Here is a 12,849-nt window from a genome sequence, read left to right as displayed (position 1 = left end):
GTGGAGTGTCAGAAAAAAGAACAGTCGTTGCAGTTTTCTTTTGAGAGAATCGGTTTTTGGATATCTTTGACACACTTACATAGTCAGTGCTACTGGGCTACTATCGATAACAACAGTTAAGTATGACTATGTTGCAATCCCGGTTATCTGAGCTGTACAAGTTTCATAAACGCGCTGTTTTTTTTTTTGGTAGTATTTTCAATCTCATTGTCTCTCCCGTTTGTTATTAGGACAAACAAAAGAGAGAACCAAAAAAAAAAGAAAACCAACCTGTTTATAAATTCCCATTAGAAACAAACTCATTTTACAACAGTTTCCAATGTGGGCAACCGTTATCATCTACATATTAATTCTTCTATCATCTATTGCGGGAATTAATTATCACATCAATGTCTTTAAATACCCAGCATACCTAATGGTTCCATTGACGTTGGCTGTTTTCATCCCATTATCATTGGTTTATTTATTGCCTATTGATTGGACCCAAAAGACTTCCGAGGGTGATCTATGGCTCAGCTTACCAGATAATGTTATATTGAATAACTGGAAAGTGAATTATTGGATTACGTTTGCATTGACATGGTTTATTTTACCAATGTTGCAAGAATTTTACAGATCTGGGTATAGTAGTACCATGGGGAAGATTCAGGATGCGTTTAAACAAAACTTGAAATTTCAAGCAATGATGTTGGGTGTATCTGTTTTGGGGATTCTTTATTTAATGCTTGAAGCTGGATTAAGTTTCAACCATTTGAAGTTGATGGTGATTGCACTTTCACATATCTATTCTTTAATTTTGGCCACCTGGTTAATGGGACATGGAATGATAAGTATTCCAAGAAATTGTTGGATCAAGGGATCAACTGCCAGTGAGTTGCGTCATAATTATTTGCGATTGCTAAGATTATCTGATGATTTGGAAGATACTAAAGTATCATTTAAAGATGATGTTTTACAAGTATTGAGATTGAAACTTAATTTCACCAGTGATGCAGTAGAAGACTTTGAATTTAGAGATACGATCTTGGGAATGTATTCCAAAATTCCAGAAGATATTAGAGAACAAGTCGAGAGACAGTACATGCATGATAATACAATCATTGAAAGAGATCAAGTAACACCAACATATATGAGCAAGTTACAATCGGGTTTTAACAACAACTTGCACAAGTACGTGGGATACGAATCTGCATTCAACTCAATGATTCTGAGAATTGTTGAATTGGAAAAACCAAGAACCAACGAACTCAAAAATTGGATCAAACCTGTTGCCAATAGAGTTGGTGCTGTTATTTTAGCAATGGTTTCATTTATTATTTTAGAATCGGAGTTTTTCCATTCCACTAGACTTTCTTTGTTAAATGTGTGTATTTTTACCAGTGGTGCTTTCAAAAACGGTACTGCTCAATTTTTACTCGCAGCAGCCTTTTTTGCATACATGCTCTTTGCTGCGTTGTCGTCCTTGACACAATTGAAGATTTTCAACATGTATCATTTAGTTCCTAGAAATTCCGATCCAGTTCTGGCCTGTTGGTATACCATGTACACAGCGAGAATGGCTATTCCTTTGAGTTATAACTTTATTACACTTGCGGTTGATAGAAGCTGTATCTTTGAAACTTGGTATGGGCAATCAATAAAACTTACTGGGTTATTTAACTTGTTGAATAACTGGATCCCAAGGTTGATTTTAATCCCAGTGTTTTTAAACATGTTCCATGTCTATGATAAACTCAAAAGAAAGATTGGATGGGCAAATTTTGATGACGACGAAGATGATAATGCCAACGATCCAAGATTCTCCAATATCGCTGAGGCTAAAAGAATAGTCAATCGTGAAGTATCTCGTCGTGAATTGCGATTACGTCCTTTCAATTTAACCAATTCCACCACTAGTACCACGCATGAAGACTTGGCAAATATGAATTACGAGAGAAACAGAAGAGAATTCCATGATTCCTTGACTAGTGGTAGGATAGATCACGACGATTCCGAACCGGTCATTTATAACGGATCTGTAGTGGAACCTGAATCCACAGGCAATAGGTTGTGGTCATCATTGAAAAACTCGATTAATGGGTGGAGAAACGGTACCCCAACCACTGCCACGAATAATAGACCATATAGAGACAATCCTAATGGTGATGATGAAGATGACGAAGAGAATTTGATTTTATAGATGTGTATCTAGTTTCTTGTGTCATTTTAATGTATGCAATATGTATATTTGTATGTGGGGGCGGAAATAGAGAGAGAAAGTACATGTCCGAAGTGAGAAAAAAAAACTTTTACTCCAACTCCGGGGTTATTGTGGGACTGGAACTGGGACTGGGACTGGGACTGGAATGGCGTATAAAACAGAATCACATTTTCTGCGACTCAAACTAAATGTTCTATTTTTTATTAATTAATTGAGGGGGTGATCGATTGATTGAGTGTTTATCTTTGTCTCACTGGAAATCGAAGCAAAACAAATTAGATTTTTTTTTCTTCCTTCTTTGCTTTTTCTTCTTCGGCCATTGTTATCATACACATTTTTTATTTTTTGACACCATTAGCGACCAATCAACATATTCACAAATCATATACAATTGAATTGCTTCAATGCTAATCAGACTCAAACCACATTCCCCTACAACATTCCAAGTTCGTCATGTGTCAAACACAGTTACTTTTACAGCAATGGCAGTAACCAATAGGTTTTCGTCAAGTCCTTCCAAGATTGGTAAACTTAGAGTGCCAATATTAAAGAGCCCCTCGCATTTAGGACATTGCACAAATCGTCTTCGTCGGTTATCCAATGAAGACAATTTCAGTGGGAATTTGCTTAATATTAATGATTCTCAAGTATTTGCTTTTACAATTTATGATGGACATGGCGGAGCACAATGTTCATCCTACATGGCCGACAACTTATCTGGTATAATTGAAGATCTGGGCCATTTGGTAGAAGATAAATCCAAACGTGAAGAATTATTCAAGACATATGCCAAGAATATTGGTGGATACTGGAAGCGTTGGTATAAACATCGAGAGAAAAGTGTTGAAAATTGGAAGAAACAGAAACTAGAATTGAAGAATTTCCCCGGTGATGACTTATCAGTACGAGTGCCATTGAGTTACTTGGATGCAGATTACAAATTTTTCAGTCAAGAACAGAAATCAGGGTCTACATGTACTTCAGCATTGATTGAAACAATATATTCCAAACCAGGAACATTTCAACCTTTTTTTGAAAATTATTTCTTCAATAGACATACAATATCGAGATTAAGTATCGCACATGTCGGAGACACACGAGCTATTTTGGTTGACAAAGAGGGGATATCCCACCAATTAACGACAGATCATCATCCCCTGAACCCTATGGAAGCTCAAAGATTAAGAAAGTATGCTGCCAATTTTTTTATGACAGACTCATTTGGGGAAGAAAGATTCATTTCTTTGGCCAATACACGTGCTTTTGGTGATGTTGACTATAAAGATGTTGGTGTCACTGCTGAACCTGATTTCAATCAATATATTATTGGGGACCTGGCAGCAATACTGGAGTTTTTAACACCAGAAGAAATCCAAAAACATACCATTGGTGGATTAGGAGGAGATGAAAGTTTTATTGTATTGTGTAGTGATGGGGTAACCAACGTATTGACTGATCAAGAGATTGCAGATATTGTTATGACAAATGTCAATTTGCGAGGTCAAACTTTTGCTACTCCCCAATGGTGTGCTCAAGAAATTATCAAATTTGTGGAGTATGTTGGTGGTGATGATAATGCCACATGCATGGTGATTAGATTAAACGGTTGGGGCAACTGGCCAACTATCGATAGAACAGGAGAACTAAGACAAGCAAGACTTGATGATTATAATCCAAGAGGTGGTAGATAAGTATTTTCTCATTATTTAGATTAAAATATACAATAAATTTTATTTTTTATATATATACAAGGGTTAAATATATTCTAATTCTTGGAGTATTTATACATGAATCTCTTTCTAGTTGGAGCAAATTCACCTAACTTTGATCCCACCATATCATCAGTTATTTCCACCTCGACGTATTCTTTACCATTATGTATTTCAAATTTCAAGCCAACAAATTGTGGAATAATAGTACTATTTCTGGCATTTGTTCTAATAGCTGTCTTATTTTGAATGGCTTTGGCAATAGGTAATGGAACAATATGTGGACCTTTCCATACAGAACGTGCACCTAATCTTGTTACAGTTGGCAACATGGTATGTGTGTTAGTTGAAATAGGAAATGCAAATGTTAAAGGAATGAAAATTTTTCTTTACTGTTTTCTCTCTTTATCTTGCAAGTATTTTTTTTTTTTGTCTTGTTTGATTTGGTGAATTGTTGGAGCGCTCGTTGATGCAAGTCCATGATATTACCACGTTATAAAAGAAAGTGATAGATTTTCATAAATACCATGATTTGTAAGATATACCATTCATACTGAGATACATATCAAGGATGAAGAAAAGATATTTATTGTGAGATGTTTCAGATCTTGGTGTTTATTGGAGACATATGTATAAGATCATTATATGCAGTCCATTTACAATGGTACTTCTAGTTTATTCAGGAATGAAACAGCTGATAACATGATTGGTACACATGAGATTATTTTTATCGAGTCGTTCCCAGTTTTAATGATTTGTTTACCGTGAATGTATGTGTTCTCGGAAAATTCTTGTGGTATTTTTGGAAATTACAGCTGTCTCTGCCAATGCTTCTATCTCTCTCTCTCTCTGAAAGTTGTAATTGAATTCATAAACCGTGATAAATCAATCATCTAAGTTCTTTAAATAGTTCTTTGTTAAATGATAGCACCCACCAAATAGCATTGGAATTGAAATAATCATCGTTTTCCCAAGAACATCTTCGTATTACTGGTGCTACCAAATGCTGATGATTTTTGTCCCCACCAGATGAGTAAAGCAAAACAGAAAAAAAAAATATAAAAACAGATTTGATTCAGATGAGTACAGTAAAGTCATCTTCACCACCCCAACCAATGTTTAGTCAACGATACGATCCAGATGAGGAAAACGAGCCTCAAAATAAATTGAATAACTCTAAAGATTCACATACTAGAAAGAGAAAACTAAGTCATGATGAAAGTTCAAGTGATGAATCTTCAGAAGAAAGTTCATCAGATGAGGGAAGTGATGAAGAGGAAAACAAACAAGATGAAGACAATATGGATATTGATGACTCTTCAACATTAAATAACTCCAAAGAGCAAGACCCTGATTATATCAGGAGACATAAATCTATATTTAACAAGTTTAAACAGTCAACAACTGGCACTACCGAGGAAGATCCAGAAGAGACTAAAGAACAAAAGGAAGAAACCATAGAAACGCAAGATCTTGCACCATTACCACAACCTGAATTGCCTAGAGATAGAAAACTTTCTTCAATGTCAACCCATATGAAGAATTTAGATTGGTTAACAGAACCTCAATACATTTCTCCTAGTGATACTAAACCATTCAATGAATTTCAATTGTCACCATTCATGATTAACAATTTAGAAAACATGGGGTTTTCATCTGCATTTGCTGTTCAAGTTAGTGTTTTAGACATGATGATTCCTGAAATCAAAGCTCATAAGTTAATGCCAGATCCATTTGGTGATATCCTTGTAAATGCTTCAACAGGTTCCGGTAAAACTTTAGCATATCTGATTCCAATTATCGAGAGTCTACATAAACGAGTAGTCCCAAGAGTTAGAGCAATTATATTAGTTCCTACTAAGCCATTAATCAATCAAGTCAAAGCAACATTTTTACAATTATCCAGTGGTACTAATTTGCAGGTAATGGCGTTAAAGAATGATATATCTATTAATGATGAAAAACAACTATTGAAAAATTCGATTCCTGATATTATTGTTAGTACTCCTGGGCGACTTGTGGAACATTTGATTGGTGATTCCATTTCATTATCGAGTTTGCAATATTTGGTCATTGATGAAGCTGATAGATTGTTGAATCAAAGTTTCCAAAATTGGTCTCAGATATTGTTGGATCGTATGAACTCTGCAATCAATATTAGTGAAGAATGGAGATTACCAGTACAAAAAATGGTCTTTTCCGCTACTTTAACTACTGATGCTGGTAAACTTTCCAGCTTAAAATTTTTCAAACCTAGATTGATTATTGTCAATGACTCGAAACAATTGGTTAATGAAATATTTACTGTTCCTAACACATTATCTGAATATAAGATCCATTTGGGTGTAGCCAAGAATTCATTGAAACCTTTAATCTTGGCTCGTTTCTTAATTTCCAAGGGTAAATTGTCAAATGTTCTTATTTTCACCAAATCGAACGAGTCATCGATTAGACTTGCTGAATTATTGACTATATTGTTTAAGAAGTTATCTATTGATATTAATGTCTCCTTCATAAATTCAACAAACAACAGAACTGCTGTTCGTACCAAGATTTTGAAACAATTTAGTTCACAAGGTATCAATATCTTGATTGCAACAGATTTAATTGCAAGAGGTATTGATTTGACATCTATTACAGATGTGATCAATTACGATTTGCCAAACTCGTCTAGAGAATACGTTCACAGAGTGGGTAGAACAGCAAGAGCTAATCAAGTTGGGTACGCGTACAGTTTCTGTTTTGGTAAAGGTGAAAATAGTTGGTTTACTACATTAATCAAAGATGTCAGTAGAAAAGGAGAGGTTGAAAATATTGACTTGCCTGTTAATGACTTGATTTCTGATTCTGATGAAGAAGCATACCAATGGTCATTACAACAATTACAACAACAAGTTAAAGGATAGATAAAGCATGGATACGTATATATTGAATCAATGGTGTATATAAAATCCTTCGAATTATAATAATAATAATAAAAAAAATGAACCAGCATTAGCATGAAGACTTAACTTTTCAAGGCCCATATAGTTGCCATGGCATGAACGTGATTAGAATTCGTCTTGTTCTTATCCAGTGATTTTCCCTTAAGCTTAGCACCTAGACTTTTAGTCTTTGATTTTATAGAAGCAATTGTAGAATTGGTTGATTTAGTTGACTCAGCATAAGAATCTGTTTTCTTTAATGATGTCATTATATTGATTGTGAATAAGATTAGTGTTCTCTAAAATTTAAATATTTGATTAGAACGAACTTCTTCTGGGTTTATATACCCCCCAATTCTTCATCTATTATTCACCTCCTTCTTTTCCTCATCCTATGTCTTTTTTTTTTTTAATCCCATTGTATAATTGGCTCATGGTGTATTGAAAACTCGTAAACAAAAACCAGCAACTGCATTGTGATTCTTTTTCTTGTTTGGCTATGGATGACTAATTAATTTTTGTTTTGTTTTTATTGTCCGCAATTTCGCACCCACCTAAATTGAAATTGATAGCAAAGGGGGAGGAGGGGGAGAGAAACGCAATTCATATGGTTTACTGCCGTATGGGTAGAACTTCGTATAATCAGTATAACTGTTCAATGTGTAATTATATAGATGACTCATACAATTTGTTTTGACAATCGTTGAAATTAGTGTTCAGAATATATTTATTAACGTTTAACTAAAAACTAAAGAATGAATCACAATAATGATAATAATAATGGTGAAAAAAAAAAAATTAAAACTTAAGTAAAATAGAAACTAAAACCAAACATAATGAACCCAAGTGTCCTCTATACACTTTCTTTAACTAAAATATCTTCAACATTTTCTGTTTTTGGTTTGTTGTCAGCAGTAGTGAATAAACCTTCTTCGTGGTTTTCTTGGAAAATTTCTTCAGTTTCATGTTGGACTTCAGACATAACAACTTTGTTAGCTCTCCAGGCTGGCAAATCTGGACTGAATAATCTATCCATATCTTCCAATGCAATCCCTTTGGTTTCTGGCAAACAGAAAAAGATGAATGGGATGGTACAGACAGCCAATGCAGCAAAGAAGAAGTAAATACCATATTGCATAGTACGGATCATATTAGTAGTGAATCTGGACATGATAAAGATTGGAACCCAGGACATTGCTGCATTAATAGCTTGAACAAATGACCTAATGTTTTGATCAAAAACTTCACTACCAACCACAAATGGACCACCAGACCAAGCTAAAATGAATGAAGCAATCCAAATATACATCATACCAATGGCAGCTTTACCACCTGGACCAGCATCAACACCTGGTTTAGTTGGATCATTAAGTTTCAAATAAGCACCAATATACCAGAAACAAATAGAACAAACAGCAGATGAGGCCATGAATGCTTTTCTTCTTCCAATGGTGTCAACAATAAACAAGATATAAATGAATGTACAACCAAATTTGACAATACCAAACATACCAGTCGAAAACAAAGATGCATTAGTACCTTTAATACCTAAACTCTTGAAAATGACAGGGGAGTAGTAGTTGATAGATTGGATACCCAAAAAGTTACAAACAACGTAGATGGTCATGGTGATCAATAAACGACGCAAGACAAGTTTATTGTTGAAAAAAACTTCGTAGAATGGATCCAAGATTCCCAATCCGACTTTTTGTTTTTGTTCTTCAATGGATTGTTTAACTTGATTAACTTCGTAGATTATGTATTCATCATCTTCTGGTAATTGTCTGAACCAAGTCAAGTTTTTAATGGCTTCATCATCTCTACCAACTTGCATCAACCATCTTGGAGATTCTTTCATGAAAATACTGCCGAGTAAAAACAAACCACTTGGAATTAATTGAATTGCAAAAGGAATAAACCATTGTTTTTTACCATCTGGAATATGTGAATCAACACCGTAATTAATCCAGAACCCAACTAAATCACCGACTCTCCAACCGATTTCATAACTACTAGTTAACTGACCTCTGATTGCTGGAGGAGCAATTTCTGAAATGTAAACCACAGTCAAATTTGTAGAGAATCCAACGGCAACACCCGCCATAACTCTACCAGCATAAATTGGACCCAATCCAACACTAGATGAAGCAGCCAACATAATAGCAGAACCAGCTGTAATTAAGACGGCAGCGATAATTAATGGAATACGTCTTCCAAGATAAAATGAAAATGGGTAGGAAAATAATGCACCGAAAAAACAACCGGCATGGAAAACAGAAATGACATTAGAAATGATAAAACTTGAATGGGCAGAATCATCAAGACCAAACTCTTGTTTAAAAGAATCTAAAGCAACAGTACCACCAATAAAACCACCATCATATCCAATAATAATGGCGGCAGCAGAAGCCATGATAGCAGTCATATAGATTCTGTAGTTGTAAACTTGTGGTGGGGTTGGTCTATCTTCAATTTTTTCAAACATATTCTTCATCTTAAATCTCTTGTACCATTTTGGTTTCTCTTTATTAGATGTAACGATTTCATCTGAAGGTTGGGAGCTGATCGACAGCATTGAGTTGGTCTTTGGAGTAGAATCGTAGGAGTTCAAATGTTTTTCATCGGACATTATAATGAAAGTGCTTTGTATCTTGATGATGAACAAATCAAAATGAATGACGATGTAAAAATGAAGAGATCCAGATCTCTATTTATACAAATTTGAGAAGAAACAACAGCCTGGTGGATATAGATGTAATTAAGGATTTGGGGGAGTAGTTTTTTTTTTTTAGGAAAGGTTATTCTCAGAACCAACAAATTACAAAAAGGTGAAGAAGAAAAAAAGAAAAAAAAAATTAGCATCATTGTTTTCTCACTGGATTCGGAGAATTTGTGTAATAAGGTTTTTCCTGGTTTGCTCTTTGTTATTAAAGTACAGTACCCCAGAGGGTGTTGAGTTCTCGTCCATGTTCGGCTGAGAATATATAGCCATATTTCTTCATAAATATAAGCTACTTTATCTACACAACAGTGTAAGTACTTTACAGCCAATGGCATAGAATATTCATACTGCGCGGCGAGACTTGAGGATGTTCAATTAAAGATGGGATGTCTCAGTGTGAGTTTATTTTTTTTTTTTTCGCTACTCGAGATCTAGAGATCTAGGGATCCCCCAACACCTTGGGGAAACGTGGGGGATCAATATAGTAATTACGGCCCACTACTAACCATACCATGGGGATAGCAACACACACTCACATTCACACTAGTTAATTGACTACAGAAGGAGGAGATGTTATACGCTTAACTGCTAAACAACTTATGTACCTGGCTCTTACTGCCGTGTGTTGCCTGATCATGGGTCTATGCTGTGCGCACCGGATTAACTTCGGAAAAACAAGGGATGCAATGAGAAAGGGGCAGAACCTAAATAGTTGCACACACCAATTATTTATGTACAAATCGAATGGCTGATAGAAAAATAAATAGAGATCTGAATCAACTATGTAGTAGAACATATCAAATGATTATAATCAACCATAATGTGGGGCAAAAATGTGGGGCAATGACGTGTGATTACAAAGATCATATAATGAACAATAGAATGCAAGGGAAATATCAGATCTATACACATGAGGTATCCCCCAAAATTTGAATCTGGGGAATATTGGGGGATACCTTGCCACATATCGTGGGGGATCCTTAATGACTTCCGATATGAGTGACTGCGAATTTTTTTTTTTTTTTTTTGGAACCGAATTCTTCTTTTCTTTTTTCTTTTCGATTGTATATATAGTCACCACCAACCTTTAAAAAACGTTTATGGATACGGAAATGCTTCAACGATTATACTAGTTGCGAAAAAAGGAAAGAAAGAAAAAAGCACTATATAGTCATAGAAGGTAGTGCTTATTGTAGTCGTTTCAAACGTATTCGGCCCATACATTCTCTTATTATTGCATTGTACTAATACAAGAGATATCTTTTTAAAACCGACATCATATCATATGCATCAAAGATACCTGATTATCTCTTCACTGCCAAATGATTATTCGCCAGAGAGTATGATGTAGTGTTTCATTTCTTCCCAATAGCAACGCGTGTGTCGCGCACGCGTGGAACCAATTTTTTCTTTTTTTTTTTTTTTTTTTCTTCATTGACTGTTTCTTGCTAACAAAAGTACCATTTACGTGCAACATCACCAACGCGAGAAATTTTCTTTCAGAGAAAAAAAAAAAAGTAATTGTAAAAGCTTAATACCATCAGAACACACACACAACACCGACATTTGTCAACCATGTATATAACGCCGAATCAATATGCAAAGGCGTTTCAAGATATAAAGCGATCTTCATTATCACATTCTACCTGTAAATTGGTACTTTTTGTTTCATGTTTGGATGTTGATGCATTGTGTGCTGCCAAGATTTGGAGTTTGTTATTGAGAAAGGAATTAATCCAGTACCAATTAATTCCCGTAACAGGATACTCCGATTTGAAGAGTCATTATGATAAACTTGATTCTGATGTCAGCAATATTATTCTCATTGGGTGTGGAGCCATGTTGGATTTAGAAGGCTTTTTTGACTTGAACCCAGAGGAGTTTCTTGGAGATAATGATCTTCTAGACAAACCGGATGACAATGATTTAGATGCAATCAGACAGGACAATTATTCCCTAACTAGAAAGTTTTATGTTATTGACGGCCATAGACCCTGGAATTTGGACAATTTGTTTGGGTCTGCAATGGTTATCTGTTTTGATAACGGGTATGTCGACGGAAACTTGCAGAACGAAAAGGACGCATACAAAATACTAGTGGAAATGGGCGATGAAGACGATGACTCAGATTCGGATTCTGAAAGAGAAGACACTGATGTTGATGAAGAAAATGAACAGGCTTCGGAAGCTCGTATGCTTAGAAAGCAAACAAGGTCATCAAACGAAGACAAGATACAGGCATATTACAACCAATCATCTTCAGTTGTATCTGCGTGCTCAATCAGTGTTTATGGGCTCGTTAGTGCTATTGGGGAAATCAATCTGGAAAACTTGTGGTTGGCCATTATTGGTTCAAGTGGGCATGATTGTTCAATTTTTGTTGACGAAGTACGAAGATTGTCTGAAGAGTCGGGCATCACCTTGGAAAAGGCTGTATATCTTCCATTATTGCGACATTCATCATTATACGAGGCATTACTATACAATTGGATAGATGGTGATAAAAGAATTAACCAGATTCTTGCAAAGATGGGTATCCCCATTGTTGCTGCCAAACAGCAATGGCAGTACCTTGATGTACCTATTAAAAATAAACTACCAGCATTATTGAAAAAGTATTTACCAGACCTTCCAGTGGTTGACATATTCTACAAAAGTGGGGTGATATCGATGGATGTGGCAGTTGCCTTGACTGCATTATTGGAGACAGGTGTAGCCACAGGCGGTAACGACCTGGATGATCTTGAAGACGAAGACGAGAAGATAAGGCGAGAAATACAAAATAGAGAAGCCAGTTATATAAGGAACTTTTGGGCTGCTTTTGATTCTGTTAGTTCATTTGGTATTGCAAATAATGCTAGTTTAGAAAAGGGGATATTAGCAGCTAAACTAGTGCAAAAAATGTTGTTCCAAACTATCAAGTATATTTTGGACCAAAAGTTGATAAAGAATTTGAAAGTTTACCGTCTTTGTATTCTCAAGGATGAAGCAGCACATCTGAGTTTTGGTAACCCTGTAATTTTAATTAAATTATCGAGCCGACTAATGGAGTACTTGAAACAATTGTCCCAAAAACCATTGATTGTTGCGGCCGAATTGCCAAACACGTACTTTGTATTGGGCACAGGTACAAACAATGCATTCTCCAAAATATCTGGAGCACAGATGAAGAAAGATTTCTTTGAAGCGTCCTTGGTTGAGATCAAAAAAGAAGATTTGGCTCCATTTTTAGAACAGTTAACTTTCAATTTATAGATACATAGGCTCATGCTATAATAAAAAAAAATGTATTAC

At 35.3% G+C, this 12,849-nt stretch overlaps 6 protein-coding genes across 6 annotated transcripts; 4 read left to right on the top strand and 2 right to left on the bottom strand. All coding sequences in view use genetic code 12, as the record gives it.

Annotated features, from left to right (window-relative positions):
* Positions 1–319: 319 nt before the first annotated feature.
* CTRG_02656 (LMBR1 domain-containing protein) lies at positions 320–2,179 on the top strand (the record flags this gene model as incomplete). The annotated part of the gene is made up of 1 exon (XM_002548313.1): positions 320–2,179. The coding sequence occupies one exon, from the start codon at positions 320–322 to the stop codon at positions 2,177–2,179; it is 1,860 nt and encodes a 619-aa protein (XP_002548359.1).
* Positions 2,180–2,604: 425 nt separating this feature from the next.
* On the top strand, positions 2,605–3,891 carry PTC6 (type 2C protein phosphatase; the record flags this gene model as incomplete). The annotated part of the gene is made up of 1 exon (XM_002548312.1): positions 2,605–3,891. One exon carries the CDS (start codon positions 2,605–2,607, stop codon positions 3,889–3,891), a length of 1,287 nt encoding a protein of 428 aa, XP_002548358.1.
* A 74-nt stretch (positions 3,892–3,965) lies between these two features.
* On the bottom strand, positions 3,966–4,241 carry CTRG_02654 (mitochondrial 37S ribosomal protein uS19m; the record flags this gene model as incomplete). Its single annotated transcript, XM_002548311.1, has 1 exon — positions 3,966–4,241. The coding sequence occupies one exon, from the start codon at positions 4,239–4,241 to the stop codon at positions 3,966–3,968; it is 276 nt and encodes a 91-aa protein (XP_002548357.1).
* A 747-nt stretch (positions 4,242–4,988) lies between these two features.
* Positions 4,989–6,815, top strand: CTRG_02653 (putative ATP-dependent RNA helicase; the record flags this gene model as incomplete). Its single annotated transcript, XM_002548310.1, has 1 exon — positions 4,989–6,815. The coding sequence occupies one exon, from the start codon at positions 4,989–4,991 to the stop codon at positions 6,813–6,815; it is 1,827 nt and encodes a 608-aa protein (XP_002548356.1).
* Positions 6,816–7,686: 871 nt separating this feature from the next.
* Positions 7,687–9,462, bottom strand: HGT14 (Hgt14p; the record flags this gene model as incomplete). Its single annotated transcript, XM_002548309.1, has 1 exon — positions 7,687–9,462. One exon carries the CDS (start codon positions 9,460–9,462, stop codon positions 7,687–7,689), a length of 1,776 nt encoding a protein of 591 aa, XP_002548355.1.
* A 1,668-nt stretch (positions 9,463–11,130) lies between these two features.
* CDC45 (DNA replication initiation factor) lies at positions 11,131–12,810 on the top strand (the record flags this gene model as incomplete). Its single annotated transcript, XM_002548308.1, has 1 exon — positions 11,131–12,810. One exon carries the CDS (start codon positions 11,131–11,133, stop codon positions 12,808–12,810), a length of 1,680 nt encoding a protein of 559 aa, XP_002548354.1.
* Between the last annotated feature and the right edge of the window lie 39 nt (positions 12,811–12,849).

Source organism: Candida tropicalis (genome assembly GCF_000006335.3).
Source record: "Candida tropicalis MYA-3404 genomic scaffold supercont3.3, whole genome shotgun sequence".
Taxonomy (NCBI): Eukaryota; Fungi; Ascomycota; class Pichiomycetes; order Serinales; family Debaryomycetaceae; genus Candida; species Candida tropicalis.
Note: the sequence above shows the minus strand (reverse complement) of the source record. Positions and strands in the feature narration are given on the sequence as shown.